General features: G+C 39.6%; 1 protein-coding gene across 1 annotated transcript in view; it reads right to left on the bottom strand.

Annotated features, from left to right (window-relative positions):
- Positions 1-18,293, bottom strand: part of ST14 (ST14 transmembrane serine protease matriptase) — a 1,989,024-nt gene that overhangs the window by 1,420,129 nt on the left and 550,602 nt on the right. Inside the window, exon 8 of the mRNA XM_044081090.1 lies at positions 15,940-16,037. Coding sequence (XP_043937025.1) covers positions 15,940-16,037 — 98 coding nt within the window. The remainder of the gene's footprint in view (positions 1-15,939; positions 16,038-18,293) is intronic.

Here is an 18,293-nt window from a genome sequence, read left to right as displayed (position 1 = left end):
AGTCCTAACTATTGTCCAGTCGGCCCCACCAAAAGAGATATTTGACGTTGGTCAGGGCGTGTTCTTCATTCCACATTGCTGCAGTCCTAAAAGCCACACTAGAACATAAGGGCCTGTAAAGTAAGTTTCTCCAACACAAAATTGAGATCCCAAGCAGGAGCAAAACAGCTGGTGGGCAGCTGGTGTTAACAGATCTAGGTTTCCCTGCCTATCCCTGGAGTTCCCATGACACTGTCAATTTTTGAATCTCCAGTTTCCATCCATTCCATTTTGTCTTCCATGATTTCACAGTTTTCTCTGTGCTGGCAGTGCTTCCTGTTCTAACCTTGGCGAAAAGCTGAGAGTTAGTCTCCCAAAAAAGTATTGCTTGCCTGCACAATGGTTGTGAATGTGTCCCCTTGTGGTGTGTTTCTTGTTTGTTGATGTGTTGTGTGACAGTGTTTGTGTCTGCTCTGCTGGAAGAGTAACTCTGTGTCCTGAAGCACTCCATTAAAAACTGAACTGATAGCTTCTTCTCTTTGATGTTGATATGTAGATGCTGTGTGTCTGCACTGTGTATCCACTATCCACTTCCATTTAGATGAGCTCCCCAAGCAATGTCTGAGAGGCATCTCAGTCTGAGAATGTCTCTGGCCGGGTCGGGTCACAGAAGTCCTTTTTTTTAGGTGACATTCTGACCCCACCACAAAAATTTTTTTTGCAAGGTATTATTTATTTGAATGTGTGTCCAAATCCAAATCAGTGCTGTCCTGTTTTTTTTGATTACCATAATAGCTTCCTCATATGCAGTTTGGCATTGGGAAGCACCAGAATACAAGATGCCATGAACCCTAAGGCTGCAACTTAATCTTATAGGCACATAACATCCTGTAACAGGTTAGGACTGCAGCAATGTGGAATGAAGAACATCCTCTTCTGTCTTATTACCAGAGTATCGTGCTGCAAAGGGACATCCAACAATTTAGCTTTAACATAATCAGGCAGATTTTGCTCCTTGAGTCAGGCATGCCTTCTAATCACAGATCCAGTAATGGTGGCCCTACAAGAGGCCTCCAATGAATCAAAACCACATTGCAAAGTATGCTTTCCAACATGTTCTGTTGCATGCAATAAATCCTGTAACTATTTTCCACACAATCAGAAATCAACAATTTTCTGTTTCAGTAAGCCCATAACATGCTGTTGATATTTAAGCATACGAAACTGGCAGTTTAAAACCCTGATTGCCAAGGTTGCAACCTTTTTACCCAGTCTATCCAGTGCCCTGGTATCTCTATCAGAAGGGGTAGGTTTTTCGGCTGTAGAAGCTCCAACACCCTTGGGACCCGGAGAAATAGTCTCGGGATCAGCAGCAGGATTTTTGAAAAGAAATTTGTGGAAGTCAGGAACCCTGTAATATCTGTCTGGCTTACTAGGAGCCAGAGACAGGGAATCAGGAGCCATGCTTGATTCAGAGAACACATCAACAATGTCTAATAAAGGAGGTATCGCCAAAGGCCTATACTGAGGAAGAAGGAAATCCCTAAACCTCTTTTTTGATTCACAGACGTCCTGACTCTCCCAGTGAAAATGCTCCCTTAAAGTATGCAAAGTTTCTCCAAAAGAGTAATCCTCAGGAGGAGATGCAGATGGGATGGATTCCTCTGCATCAGAATCCTCATAGGGTGGAACAGAAAATTCCTAATCAGAAGAGAAATCAGAAGAAATGGAAACCTGATCTGAAGATTCATAATCAGTGCCTTGCCTAGTCCTCTTAGCAGAGGAAGGTTGGGAACTCCTGATCAAGGTAATTAAATCCTTGGCCATTTTGATCATCTGTTTTTTTTTTTTTAGGCATAGGGGCCTGACGTGGCTCATGCATCGGGTTTTTAGACATAGAAGTTGTTTTTGACCTTGTTTTTGTTGCTGGCGTCGGTTTAATATAAAAATGTTGAGGCCTGAAAACACCCTCAGAAGCCGGTGCCTGCTCACCGGCTCTGGACCCATCCTAGGGAGAGACATCCGCGGGTTCAATACTCTGAGAATCTCCTGGCATACTGAACTCCAAATGGGTCTCAGTAGAGGCCTGCGACTCAAAAGTAGCGGTTATCAGGGGCTGCGATAGCGCCTCACTGAGTACCGGCGACTGACTTAGGAGAAGCTTCGGTTTTGGACCTCAACCGTCTCTCTTTTTCCTTGCATTTTTTGTGAACTCCGGTAGTCTGATTGCTAACAGATGACATTTCAGGATAGTTAAATCTTGACAAAAATATTTAGAAGCAAAAATATACCAACGCTTAATAGTGCGTTGGTTAAATCTAGCACAAAACCGGCAGCAGGGCACGTTGTGATCAGGGCCTAGGCAAGCAATACAGTACAAATGAAAATCCTTATGAGGTATTTGCTTCCCACAAGTTATGCAATTAACTTTTACTACATCGGTAAGGAGCAAGAAAAAGTTTCCCCAACGGGATACTTAGGTTTAGTATGAAGACTTCGGTTCTGAAATTAGAATACGGAAATTTCAGGACTCGGCCGACCAGCACTTGCGAACTGCTTCAGGCACCACACAGAAAGAAAGACTGAATAAAATGGCGTCGGCTGCATGTTTCATACCCCTGACGACCTGACGTCATGGAAGAGGAGACAGCAACCGACACAGGACCCAAGACTTTGTTATTCAGGCCGACTGAGGGCAACCTGCCAGCAGATTACCCAAATGTAATGACTGCAACAGTGAAACACGAAGAACATAGGGAAAACCAGAGAGATGGAACCTGGTTTGTCCTGAAAAAGAGGTTCCTGAGAAGTGGGAGTCTAAGTAGATTTAGCAGGAAAAAAAGAGCCTACCTAGAACCTTTTTCACCTCCGGGAGGAGGCTGTCTGCAAACAAAAGCAGACTTAGGATAATTCTTCTGTAACTTGGAATAGGAGAAACAAAAATATGCTTCAGTTCTTGTTATGGCCGCCCCCTTATCCTTCACAGACTTAAAATGCTCAGCAGCTGCAAAACCAATTAGGTTCTTATTACCAAAAGGAGCATCAAACACTTCAGCCTTAATGTCATCAGGCAAAGGCTGGAGACAAAGCCAAGAGTTAGGTCTCAAAACAGAAGCTCTAGAAGAGACATCAGCTGCATCATGATTACATTTAATAGAGTGGTGGGTTACTTGATAAGTGGATCCCAATAAAGAAAAGGCCAAAGTCTTCTTCAGAATCAGAAAGGCCAGGGAAGCTTGTGAAAGAAAGGCTAAAATATTCCTGGTCTTATGGGTCTCATAATTAATAGCCTGAAAGGCCAAAATGGCAGCAATACAGACTTTCATACCCAGCCGGTTCCATGGTCCTACTGTCCTCGCCTGAAGGAAGCAGTTTAGAAGGCAACAGCTTACAGAGTTTGTCAGAACAGACACTACAGCAGGACATTTTAGAGAAATTTACAGTTTGCAAAACCTGTCAGGATTTATAGGAGCTAGAGGTTGAGAGTCTGGAGCCACAAAAGTGGCAGAAAAGATACCTTAAAAGGGCAGTCATGACATGAGGTACAGCAGAGGACTTGGGCGACTTCATCATATCAGAAACCTGAGATTAATCCCATTTAAAGTACCCCATCATACGAGAAACAGTATTCCCTAAAGGAAAGGGTGAGAAAGTCCTCTTCAGAGCCATAATCCAAAGGAGAAGGGATCTGACTGGAATACGTCAAAGACTATTCCCCAGAATCCAAGTCCTAAACAGAGAGTCCTGTTCTCTGGGCCTCTCAAGTGGGGTAGAGGACCAAGGGGAACAGGTACAGAAACTCCTTGGGGAGGCTTCAGGTCTATCAGCACATTAAACAACCCTGGGTAAAAATCCTGCCATTCATGCTAGGGATCTGTAGCAGCAGAGGAAATGTGCTTAGCTTTTTGTTTTTTTCATTTGAGGGATGTCTGCCCTAAACACCCTAGGGAGTTTAAACCCTTGCCTACATTTAATTAACACAATAGTAATCTTCTCCCTAACAGTTATCTGCTGAAGCCCCCTCGGACCTTCTGAAATGATCAGCAGAGGTTCCCCTTCAATATCCGAACAGACATATGCAAACGATCTGAGGATGAGGGAGAAGGTGGATACATGTTGGTCTCCAATATGGTCACAGCAGAGGAATCAGATGCAACAACCAAGTGATCAACTGGGCCTTCATCATCCTCACAAGAGATGAGTGGGGGGAGGCAGGACAGCAGCTTAAACAAACCAGACTCTCTTGGCCTTTTTCTTGGCAGGTGGCTGACCTTCGGGATAGGAGGATTCGGTCATCGTATCCTGTGCCAACAATTTACAACACTGATTCTCTAGGTAGATGGACAAGGAAAACACACGACTACGCAGGGTCTTGGGAACAAACATTTGGCAGGCAGAAAATTGTGCATGGTCATGAGAAGCACCCAAACGAGATACAGTGATTGTGCCAATCATTATGAGGAATCTGCCTCCCACACTTGCAATTTCCCTTTATGGATGATGTGTACACCCACAACACTGAAAAATAAAACGTAAGAAACCCCAACAAGACACTTACCTGAAACACAGATCAGTAACTAGCACAGAAGGAGCATTCAGATCAATGTTCGATGACAGCATTTGCACTGGAGGCAAAATTGTTCTCAGGTACATACATTCATATGCCACCTTTATGTGCTACACCTTAAACGGGAAGCATGTGTGTGAAGTATGATGTTTATAAAAAACTAAGGCTTTCATATACTGGCTGGATGTTGAGCTACCCTTGACAGGGAATCCCTTTAGTAAAGAGTACTGCAACAGTGATATGGAAGGACTTCAAACTTACCAGAGGGATAAGGCCAGGTGCTACAGGCTACAACAGCAGTCCACTTATCATGGTAATGTAATTGTTACAGGTGCACACCAACACACCATTCACAAGGCTGAATAAAGATAGGTTAACAGCTGCCTTAAAGGTGCAAGAATTCACATCACTAGGACACACAAGTCCATTCACCCCCAACTATGAGTATAACATGGTTATTGCTCAGTGCATATGAATGTTTTGCAATACCCACTCAAGAGAATAAGGAAAGGGACATGGATACACTGATTATGTCTCCTAAGGCTGGAAAGAAATTAGTTTTGAGCAATATGTCATCATCAAGAACTATGCCAAAATACAAGCAAATGTTAGACTTTCATAACTGACTGACTTAGCACAGTCATTCTGAGGAAGTCCAATGCATGCTATCCTGGATAGAAATTGAAGGTAGTTCCACCTGTTTTGCATGTGGCGGCCTATTCTCTCCCCAGGGCTTTAACATACCAGCAAAGATTCTCTATCATTATGAGGTCTTTTTTTAGACAATGTCAATCTACACAGGCTAATCTAGTAAATCAAAAGTCAAATCTGGCAAACATCAATGTAGTTTTGCTCAACACTGGCAACCTAAAAATGCCCTCCCTTCAAGGCCTTCCTGACTCTAGGAAAAGTGGATAGTCTCTGTTGCTTCAGCATAGTAACAGAGCTCTCTCCTTACTAAATTGTACTGCCACCACCATTTACCACTAGTTTTAGCCTACAAGCACAGAAATCAGCAATACTTGCAGGATGTAAGCACTTATCTGAAACTTATGTATTAATCCAGCAGGACAATGACCCTTGAATTCCTTGTTACCTTAAATCTCTGAACAAGACATTGCATCCTGGACATGAAAAATTTCATTGAATCCCCCTCTACTATCCCAAATACTGCCATTCTAGGGGGACTTCAGCTAGTCTCCATTAAATTATACACCCACACTTCATACAAACATGCACATTTCTTGGAGTTTCACTCCAAACTCCCTTCAAAAAATTACTCTCCCTCACTACAGGCACCAACATACTCAGTCTTGTCCTCAAACAGCTTGTATGCTCCCGGTCAGTGGCTAAACCCCCACTGGTCAAATCAGATCATGCTGCAATATTAACCATGAGGTCCCAGTCTACCACTGTCCAATCTAACCCTATATCCGAGACAGAAGCAGGATCCAATAAATGGAGTTTCACAGCAAACTTTATTAATTTAAGCGCTTTCATCAGGCCTTAAGCCTCAGACTTCATCATAAACCTGTTTCTGCTGAAGTCTGAGGCTTAAGGCCGACGAAAGCGCTTAAATTAATAAAGTTTGCTGTGAAACTCCATTTATTGGATCCTGCTTCTGTCTCGCATATTGGTTTTGCAGTGTGTTTGATTTCTTAGTCCAACCTAACCCTCTTTAGAAACTTCTCTAAAACCAGTTTCCCCTTGCTTGCTGCCAAGTTGAGATGGTTCAACACTCCCCTACTCTAATTACCTTATAAGCAAGTACAGCTGCATATATCCAAGGTTTATATTCCCATCTCAATGAATGCAGAGAGGTTTATGTGCCCATTTACCAAAAACATATAATGCCAAGCTAAGAGAAGCCCTACTAGTGGAACACAACCCCAAATAAACTTTACAACAAAAAGGCTCATACTCCTTAAAGAAGGGTGCACAATCTCACCATGCTAAAATCAATCTCAAAAGGCTTATCAAAGAACTGAAGAGAAGTTAAAGACCACTTCAAGAACTTACACAACCGTCTTTTACTGCAACTGAAAATTGGCTTGATGACCTCAATGCAAATAAAACTAAATCAATGCTACTTCACCCCAAAACAATTCTCTGCCCAAAAGATTTTTGCTCTCAATAACTACAAAGAACTCTACCAAAATTGAGCAAGTTATCCATACCCATCTACTTTGCGTCATCATTGAACAGCTGACAGGTTATCAAAACATCATCCAACTAACCAATAAAAATAACCAAAAACTGAGGATTATGCATGATAAAACCTTAACTAATTGACTCAGCTAGCAAAACAATGCAACAGAGTCCCTACTTTTATCTCTTCTGTATGCCTCTCCAATCTTTATAAACCTTCACTCTGGTCAGTTACAAATATGCTACAACAAAGTAGCTAAATGTGCAGCAAATCTACTTTAAAGAACTCATCACTGTACTGCCCTCAGGCATTTAAAGTGGTTACAGTTACCCCATGCTCTTATTCACACACATATTAATTACATACAGACTAATCAATTCCCCAGGCAAATGCCCTAGTCTTCAAAATATTGTCCAGTCATATTAACCAAACAGAACTCGTCGCTCTTCAGATAAAACATGTCTTACATTCAAGTCAGCACAGCAGGCAATCTTTACTCAAACTGCATTTCAATGGAACAATATACCCTTACCCAGTTAGACAAATCGACTCCCTTACACTACTGAAACCTAAACAAGTTCCTAGCAGATACCTGTTTATGCATTTGCTCATTTCTTAGCTAGAACTACTTTACCCAAAGTTTCTGATCTAAATAGTTATTGCTTTTGTTTACCGGGCATGTCTGACTGGGTACAAGTAGAGAAAAGCTCCATTTTACAGAAACAGTATAAGGCAGTAATACAAGATTTACTTAAATGATAAATGTACTTGCATAGAACAAATGTGTGTATATATATATATATATATATATATATATATATATATATATACAGAATAATAAATGTACATATACATAATTGTACACGACTGTAATATACCAACTAATGAAAACAATTACAAGAACACAGTAAAATATTAGCTAATATCAGGCTTACAACAGTCTAGTTACTTTCAAATGGAATCAGCTGAAAATAGATATCAAGTAGGGGACAAATTAATTATAGGATGAAGACTGTTACAAATTATAGAGTACTGAGCGGGTCCAGGTAGAAGGGAGAGAGACATAGCAGTGAAGAAGGAGAGATAATAGTCAGATAGCTAGAGATCATGAAGTAAGCAGTAGATTACGGACAGTTACAGAAGGTGCTGACAGTAAGAGTCTGCAGATTATCCAGGAACATCATATGACGGAGCTGGCAACTGAGTATGCAGGACTTTAGTTGAGCTTTAAATGACTTTAGGGAATGTTCTTGTCACAATGCTAGTGTGATGCAGTTCCAGGATTTAAGACGTGATGGGGAAAGTAGTGATTTGCCAGAAGAACTGATGGGTTTGGACACACAAAATCAATATTTGTTTGATAAACGTAGTAGCCCAGAAGCGTTATAAATTTGTATGAAATTGGAAATGAATGGATAGTTCGGTTCATACACAATGTTATGGATTTGTGGAAGTTGAGAGTAGGTTAAACAATATGGAAAATCAAGCCTCTGTAATTCCCTTAGGGTGGCACACTGGTGGGTTTTACTTGGAAGGTTGGCAGCAAATCATGCTGTTTTGTAGTAACACTGCTAAAGTTTGTTTGGCAAGGTCACGTGGATGTTAAGGATGGGAGCAGAATACATTAAGAGCAGGCAAGAGGACAGAAGGTGTCTGAGAGGAAGGGTTTGGCTCTATAGAAAGAGTGTAGTTTTGGTGTAGTTTTTTTTCACTGTATTTTGGAAGTGTGTGTCAAACTTTATGTTCTCATCTACACAGACGCTTAGCAGTTGCGTGTGACAATTTCAATTTTTGTTTTGTTGGATGAGGTAACCGAGGCAGAGGTTTTGTTAACTTAAGCTGTCTGAGGTAGGATTTTGTTTGGATTTACTGGGGTTAAGGAATAGCTGGGCAGACAACAGCCAGGTGGTTTCTATACAGGAGGGCTCCTGGGTAAGTTCTTGTGGTTTGTTACTGGTCTTTTTTTGGAACACAGACAACTGTGGTGTCATTTGCATGCTGTACAAGAGATGCAGTTTTATAGGCCTCATGTAGGTCATTGATGAAGTTAAAGAGAATGGGTCCTAAAACTTGATTCTTGTGGTTCACTGACTGGGACAGGGGGAAGGATGAGATGTCTCTGCCACTTGACAGCCTGAGCTCTGTTTTGGAGGTAGCTATGAAACCAAGATATAGAAGCAGTGTTGAGACCTAGATTTGAAGTTTATGTAGAAGAATATAGTGAGAAACTGTCATACACCTTGGATAAATCAACAGGGCAGACACTAGGTTTCCGTCATTCCTATGGGGACAGCAGTCATGCTGAGATGAACAGCAGTGGTTATTTTGTGAATGTAGGAGCTGTGACTGGATGCATTTTTTTTTTATTAATTTTGATAGAGGGGTGAAGATGGCAATGGGCCTGTAACTTGAAGAGTTCAGGTGCATGCCCTCCTTTGTGGAGAAGAATGTGGCTTTTTCTCCACAGGGTAGCGACTTATGCTTCACAGATGGAGCAATTTATCAGAATTGAGATAAGGTAGTCTATTGCTTCTGCAGTTATATTAAAGTATTTGCCAGGTAGGTTGTCGGGGGAGCTAAGGTGCTGGGTCTCAACTTAAGTAATTTTTAATATATATACAAGTAGCGGGAACTGGTTGGAAGGAGATGTTATGAAGAGTTATGGTTGGTGGTGCTGTTGTCTGGTTGTTGGTATTAGGGGAATTCTGTACTACTGATGAGACTGACTGAATGAAATGAAAGTTGAAATCAGCACAATTGGAAGACTTTTTGCTAGTGTTAAGGTTAGGAGACAGGCAAGTGTGGCTGGGATTAAGCAGCTGGTTTAGGGGACCAACGTGTTTTGGATTTTTTGTGTTTTTTATGTTGCAGGTCAGTGTAGTATTTTTTTATCCAACTTAATTTGAGTTCTCTGAAATTCCGAAGATTTGTTAGTGATTTATTGGATAACTACGTATTCCAGGGCTGTCTCTCCATGTCTCATAAGGTGTTTTGCATTTCCAGACAACCAGGGGGGCAGGTTTGGCTCCTTTTTTTTTTCTGAGGGGAGCATGTTACATTTGGATATTTAAGAAAGTGGAATTAAAAAGACCTACTTATCATTTAGTACAATGTATTTTAGAGCATTCCAAATTACAAAGTTTTAGATAAAAGAATTTGTGTGAGGTTACTTGCTACGCTGAAATATGGTTGCTGTTGAATATTAGTTTGCTTTCTTATTACACAAGTAGAGAGAGATGGTCATTTGGGTTATCTGGACAAGTAACAGATAAAGATTTCATGAGGCACAGAGAAGAATCCAAACAATTAAGGTTCCCTTAGTGCCGAGTGCGGTTCTTACTTTAATGGGTGGGAGTGGTGATTAGCTGCAAGAGATCAAAGACGGGCTAGGTGAGCTGAAGGAGACAGAGTGCCAGTTAATATTAAAATCACACAGTATGTACTCTTCTTGGGAGATGTTTGATGAAACCCAGCAGAAGTCTACTGCAATAGACAGATTACCAGGTGGCAAATAAGCACCTATGATAGATACTATCTTATTTTGGTGGAATTTGAGGGTAGAATTTCTGATTTACCAAACTGTGGAGAATTTAGTGAAGGGGTAACCTGTACAGAATTTTTGTACTGTAATGCAACTCCATCGGCCCTTTTATTTTGTCTGTGTAGTCTTAATATATTATAGTTTGGGAGTAGATTTCATTACCTTTTGTTTTCTTCAGACATGTTTCAGTTAATACTACTATACCTGAGCAGGTCAATATTATGACACCAAAATGGCGGAACACCGAACGCCATTTCATTGACACAAATATCGAACTGCAAGTTCAGCAAACGGCTAGATCACAGATTTTTTCCCTAGGGGAAAAAAAAAAAAAAAATTGGTAGGCCAACCACATACGACAAACCAGTTAAAATATTACAAAGTGGAGGGTTTCGCCCCAACCCCTCCCCAACTAAATATACCAACTCAGAGATCGCACTACAGTGGGGAGAAGGGTAAATTCACAGCGACGGCCAAGCGATTTTTTTTCCCTAGGGGAAAAAGTGATCTGGCCGTTCATTGAACTTCTAGTTCGCTATTTAAGTGTCAATGAAACGGCGTTTGGTATTCCGCCACATCTGGAGCATGTAGGTTAAGCTAGGCATGGAACTGTGGAATTTTAACTTACGAATTACGGGGTTGTGCAAGTGTAGGTTGCATTTGAAAAATTATGCAATTAATGAACCATAATTAAGTAACATAACCCCATTACTGAAAACAAATACTGTTTCTTCTAGTCTTCCTAAGCATTTTTTTCTTATATTCTTTCCATCCTCACTAGAGCACATCTTATTTTCATGTCCTTTTACTGCCCGTTTCACACTAAATTATCTTCTTGATCAATATTAATTATGCCTATTTACTGCAAATTTATGTTTGCCAATAAACTGTATAATTTGCTGCTTGATTTTCTTCTCCATTCTACGTCTATGTTTTGATTACATTATACGCCGTTTTTATAAGCTCCTTAATGCTACTTTATTTACATTTTAAACTTTATTTTTTATAGTACGCGTTATTGGTAACTTACCTATTTTTTCTTCAGTATAGCTTTTGTAACTACTGTAACTTTCTGTTTGTATTTTTGAGCTTTTCTCCCCAGGCCTCCATGGAAAAGGGGCTTTTCTGTCTAGCCAGACTAGCCCAGTAAACAAATGCAAATAAGTTCAAGTCTATAAATATCAACTAAAAATTGTGAAATCAGCAAAAGATAAGGTATTCTATAATTATGCTAGAATGCTAAATAAGAAAATTCCTTCCCTTAGAAATAGTACCAAACACTGCACCGAACTCATATCTAATGGCATCGCTGGCTAAAATCCTGAGAGTATAAGTTATCACAGTTGATAAATTCAGCTCTAACTACTTCTGTTGCTTATCCAAATACATACCCCCCTTATCCCAAGAAATCACCTCTAAAAAGATGTTAAAAATATTCTCCAGAATGAAGTTCCATGGATTCAGACAACATAATGGGTTGTTCCCTGGATCCATAAGAAATTTCCTACTGGACCTTGAACTATTCAAATGTAGTCACTTCACTGGATCTACATGAGAGCTTCAAACAGTCAAACTTTCATAGAAATTAACATCTTAATGCCAGCAGAAGTGAATGAACCATATGATCGATTCTGCCAGCATTACTGTGTGGGTCACAGAACAAAGAGTGGAGATTTGTCCCTACGTATAAGCCTTGCCAAAATAATTTTCAAGTTAATGCAATGAAAATGTTGAACATCCAACAGGTAAACTTATTACTACACTCAAACAAACTTGGGTATAAAAATAAAAGGTGGATCATGGCTAGCAATCCTAGATGACATCTTTGAAAGAGTCACAGAAGCTCTAGTTGAGAGCAATTCAATGCACACAGCTTACTTTTACTTAACCATATGTCAATCAGGTATCATTTACAAACTGATCAAATTCAATTTAATTTCTTACGTAATTCTCTGGGTTGCCAACTAGCTTATTGATCAATCAAGTAGCAAAAAAGATCCACAGCCAAAGTACAGAAGGATAAAAGAAAATCTGATGTCTTGTTTAAGTCCGTTTGTTATATGACGGAACCAAGTAACTGTTTTTGGAAAACACATTTTCTTGTGCAGATAAGTAGAAGAGATCCTCTGATTAATGACAGAGCCCATTCTATTAAAATTGGTGCACACTATACTCACACCTCTCAACCTCTTAGCACAAGAAATCTGGACAAAGCCAAAAATAAAAGCCCAAAACAGCGACATTTTAAATACTGCTCTTATTACATTTTTAGAATAAAAGGTGCTATGCTAGCATGCATTTTCTGAAGGATACTAAATCTGAAACAAATGTCTGATTATTAAGTGACTTCAATCATCAATGATCTACAAGAAAACCACAAATTTTATAAGAAACAGACCAAAATATGAGGCAAAAATCCAGACATTCTGCAAAATTCTGGGCAGCTGAGAGTTATGTATACTCCAAGAATCTTTTCACCAGTGATGTACTCCAAGTCTCTATTCTGGGGCCACATCTACTTGGCATTTACCTTGTGACGCCAAACTATCAAAGGCCTTTGGCTGACCATGTTCATCAACAACTGCAAGCTTAGACCCATCAACAACCCTTTAAAAAACTACTATGCTTCCAAGACGGCCTGACATAGGTAAACTAGTAGTGACAGGATCATGACATAAATCTGGCAAAACCTGTAGTCTCAGGATTGCAGTCTAATTAGAACAACTGAACCAATACAATGTTTCAAAAACAGGAACTTGTGTAAATCTGTCACAAAAATGACACTCCCACTTTATAACAGATACTGCCATTAGAAATCTAGGCATTTTTATTCTGGATATTATACTAGAAAAATCCAGTGCTTTAAGGAATCTGTTCACCCAAATAACTATGGGCTTTTCCTCTGTCTAAAGACATCACTTCCCTTCTTGCCCCTCATCAGGACCATAGCAGAATACAATCTGCTTTTAAGGAAGTACCCACCCAAGAATAAACTGCAGAGATTCTACAACAACAAAAAAAAAAAAAACATTATACAAGAGCTCCTTAAGTTAAAGATCTAAAAGCTCTGTCTCTATCCAGTTTCTTTCAGGCTCCTACATAGAAATCTATACCAATCCTAAACAGCACTTAACCCAATTGTCTTCGATTTACTCTATATCAGAAAGACCTGGTAGTAACACGAGCACAAGATCAAGACACCCCATACCCTCAATGCAAAATAAACGAGTTTTTAGTGTAAAGGACTTCTCTCCCAAAGAGTCCCTCACCTCTGGAACAAACTAGCTTTTTTGTAAAACACTTCCTCACTACCTTTAAAATTAACTTAGGTGAAGGGATGGGTTACCTTTGGCAAAAAAAAAGCTTTATGGAAAGGGAGCAAGTAAGCTGGATATGCCAGTGGGACTGCAATAACTAGGGTTCAGTTTTACTTGTCTAGTGCCTAGCAGCAACCTACAAAACCAATCTCCTGTAAGTGGGGGGGAACTTTCACAAGAACAGCGAGGACAATGGTAATCAAGTCACCAAGGTAAATGGCAGGTATGAGATTGAGACAGCTAACCAGACTGAGTAACTAGAAATCTGTTGATTTATCAAGCTGCATTTCTCTGGAAGATGGTTCTTTTTTTAGCCCACCCAGAGAATGAGATCTAGGGAAATAGACTTTGAAATGTCCACTATGACCTGGTTAACACTGACCACATCAGTGAAAATGTCCTGCAGTATCAAATGACAGCCACAAAGAGAAGCACCCAGAATTTACACTCGTGTGTGTGCGTTTCATGGCGAGAAGTTACCTGTATACCCCCTGGTGTGAGGGCTCTCCTCCAAAGCCCATGATTTTTAAATATATTGACCCCTAGGTCACACCAATTCAAAGAAAATGTAATCAACTATTACCCTCCAACATCATAAAACTACCTTCTGTCTCCTCACTGTACACTACCATCGCCACTGAACCTCACACTAAATTCCACTGAATCAATATCGACAACCAGCTAAAGTTTGATCACCATACTTAGCTATGCATAAAAAAAAAGACTCATCAAAAACTCAGACTCTTATACAGACACAGAAAATATCTCACTCAATCCTCAAGTCCCTCCCTTGCCCGAGTCTTCCTACTCCCCACATTACTCTATGTAGCCCCCAATACTTACAAACCTTTAATGAAATCTCCTGACTAAACTAGAACTTACCTATAACAAAATTGCTAGCTTTGCTGCTAATCTACCCTATCGCATTCATCACTGTAGAGCCCTAAGAAACCTGCAATGGCTTGAATTTCGGCACCAAATTCTACTACCCCAGCTTCTCACAGTTTGTTCAGTCTTGCATGATTCCATCTTTCTGCCCCACTCTCTATACTCTCATCCAGCCTTATACTCCTATCCGTGCTCTTCAAACTCTCCACAGCTTTCAATAGAACCTATTGCAAGTTTATAAGCCTAATAAAAATATTGGCAAACTTTTACAACTACTCTGTCGCAAACGCTTGGAACAAACTATCAACTACACGTCAGATCTATCACTAATTTCATCTCCTTCAAAATAGCACTAAAGGATACCTACCACAAGTCATGGTCATGCCCTTGCAATGACCCAACATAAATTTCCCAATTAGCTATGCATTCCGCCTACTTCTCCCCCACTCTTAACTGCAGCATCTATAAAACTTAGACTATACTAATGCAGACTGTTGTCCAATCTGCTTCTACAATCCTACTCTTTTGCATACTTCCTACTTAGGTTGCTTTTTCCCCTACTTACTACCAGTGATTTTTTTCTTCCTGTAGCTACTCCTCATCCAACCTCTCACTGTACCTACCCCCTTCCTTGTTGGTGTAACACTGCTATTATCACAGTATTTTCCTCCTGCATTATTATAAACCTTCTTTAGCCAACTTTCCATCTGTCAGACCTTTGGCAAAAATGTGTTATGCTTGGCACATTTTATTTTTCTTATTTTCTTGTCTTTCCTGCACACAAAAAAAAAAAACATTTCTTGATATTCTCATGTTGTTAAATCTTGTTTATCCTGTTAGCAATTTTACAAATTTTATTTTTACAATCCTGCTAAGCAATTTTATAATTTTTACCTACTGTTGCGGGAGGGGGTACACAGGAAAATCTTCATCCAAATAATATAGTTAACAATACCGTTCACAAACACTGCAGGGTTAGCTGAATGGGAGTACAGCACTCCACTGTGAGCAGGAGACTGTGAATCAATCAGTAAGTCAAAGTAGACACTCCTATGAACAGGGTGAATTAAGTAGAAAACTGTAGAAGTCTTTTCATTATGGTTTGGAAGCAATATTTACATCACTCCGTGATTCTCAAACATTTTAAGGTTTTGAAAAAATGGCCTTCTGATGAAATGAAACAAAGTCCACCCAACTGTAGCTCTACAAAAACAAACATTACCTCATTTTTTTTGCCTGTGTGAAGGAATTGCTCCTCATTAATGAAAACCATGCACTATATGAATATATACCTTCAATGATCAAGTGATGAAAAGATCTTTTAAGCAAACCAAAGAGCAGACTATACTCTGAAGTTGGAGAAAAACATTTCTGCACTCTCGAGTGAAAAATCAAGCAATTTAAATAATTTTCCAGTTCAGATTTTTCTCATTTCTTTGCTTCTGTTAAGTTACTAGCAGAGGATTATTTTCATGAAAAATGCCATAAAAATGCTTACTTTAAAAGTCCATGTACAGTCAATCATAGGAGGGTAAAGATTTGGAAAATTAGGAGAGGAGAAGTTGCCGCCATCACCGATGATGGTTCCTCCACAGCCTAAGAAAGCAATGAGCAAATTCTTAATGGTAAAAAAGAAAAATAGTTTACGCCAAACATTTTACTTGCCAGCTTTTATTCTATTTAAAATGCACAGGTTAAGAGACCATTATATAAAGCAATTAAATAATGCACTGGCTCACTTACAATCTATTAAATTGTTTTACTTAAACTGTTCATTTAACATTGGAAATAAGAAAATGTTTTATAAACTGAAGGTCTAAAGTACAGATTACAACAGGCTAACACACGGAGGTAAGCATGCTCACCATTTTGTTAAAAAAAAAAAAACATGCTCACACAGCAAAATACCTAGAACTGGTATGCATAATCAGATTAATTCACAAATGTGACTTGATACTTCTAAAAACTACAGTATCTTCAGTTTTGGCCATGAAAACAAAACTATCCAGGGACTTCAACCATCTCTAACAGGTCTCCAGTACCCAAACCAGACTGACGCGCCTCTTGAGCCCATGCAGTGCACTGCAACATATAAGAAACAGATACTCACTCTTACTTCCTGAGCTCTATTTGGAAAGAGTTTTATAAAAACTCTAAATTAAAAAAAAAACTGTCAATTTACAAAGGAAAAAGATTTGATTATAGCTTGACTGGCAGTGGGACTCAATCAGGTATAATGGGAAAAAGGTACTTACCTGCAGGGAGCAAACATTTTAAGAAATAAGGTACACATCTCACACAACTCTTGCATATTACTGTGAAAGGCCTTATGAAGTGGTTAACACTTGATTAGAATACCAAGCAATACCCCAAAATCCTGAAATGTTTGAAGTACCAGTGAGGCAAAAGCAGGACTTCAGGACAAAAACTTAATACATACCTGCCACTGAATTTGTGAAGCTTTCTAGAACTTGTCAGCAACCACTACTCCAATCAAGATGAACACTTATGGTAACAACTAATACACTGCACCAGCCACTGAGACAGAATCTTTATAAACGAAGGGCTACCCTTTCTCTGTCAAGAGTTTCATCTTTCCCTGATCCATTTAAGTTATCTGCTACAGCTATGGTCAACTGTAACTTGGAAAATAAAAAGCATAGAACAGCCACATAACTGCTTTACACAGAAAACTTAGACTGGTTCCATTTTCAAGGTGACTTGTTGAAACCATGTTGAGTCCCTGGTTGATTTCGGGAAGCTCACAATGGATGATTTAGAAGGAATCAGATTATTAAAAAAAAGACCACTATTGTTGATATGTTTAGATGCAGAGAAAGTGATGGAAAATCCACAAGCAGGGCAATAACAGGATAAGCAGAATACATGATGGATCAGAAGAGTATTTTCAATAGCAAGAGCAAGCAAGGATGTCAGCTTTGGCCTCTCATATATACCTGGAACCTTTGCAAATTCAGGACAATTACTGTGGTTGTCAATGAAAAAACTAGCTCTGTTTGTGGGCATTACTTCTTATTCCCGACAAATCCTATGACATTAGGGTGCTGTGTGATATCTTTTAGTAATAACCCACTCCTGGGTGTGGGTAATATTGGATTTACCCACAGTTGGTGTGGTTTGGTGACAAGAGTGAAGCCCGAGTGGCCAAACAAAGACAACCGTGGGTAAATCCAGGATTACCCACACCCAAAAGTGGGTTATTGCTATTATACAATGACATTTAAGAAAAAAAATACTTACTTTTCTTAAATAATGGCATTGTATAATGCCTCCTTGCTGCCTTTCCGCAGCTGTCTGGTATTCTGCAGCAGTTCTGATGTACTGCGTATGCTTACGCAGTACATCAGATCTGTGGGTGGAAGCAACAGAGAAAGCAAGATCTCCGTTGTTTTTTTTACAAAGTGTCTCGCTATGTTAAAGGAGTTTAACATAGCGAGACAGCTTTAAAAAAAGCAACGGAGAAAGGAAGATCTCAGTTACTTTTTTGAAGCGTCTCGCTATGTTAAACTCCTTTAACATAGCGAGACAGTGTCTAAAAAGCAATGGAGATCTTGCATTCTCCGTTGCTGTAAAAAAAGGCATTAATGGAAAAAGACCTTTTTCCATTAGTATAAGTCTGATTTGCAACGTGCATGCTGACCGATCAGCGTGCACGCTTTGGAATATTAATTGGGGGGGGGGGGGGGTCATTGCATAATGAGGCAGTTTCAAGTACTTATGGGACATAAAAAGTGAAGGTAAAACTCAGATTGTAACATAAATGATGTGCCTACACATGAACTAGGTCAACAATACCTGTATTTATGGAGACATGAAAAAAAAGAAATTTAG

This window comes from Protopterus annectens, chromosome 8.part0, assembly GCF_019279795.1.
Source record: "Protopterus annectens isolate FY-2018-M chromosome 8.part0, PAN1.0, whole genome shotgun sequence".
Taxonomy (NCBI): domain Eukaryota; kingdom Metazoa; phylum Chordata; order Ceratodontiformes; family Protopteridae; genus Protopterus; species Protopterus annectens.
This window is presented reverse-complemented; position numbering and strand designations above follow the sequence as displayed.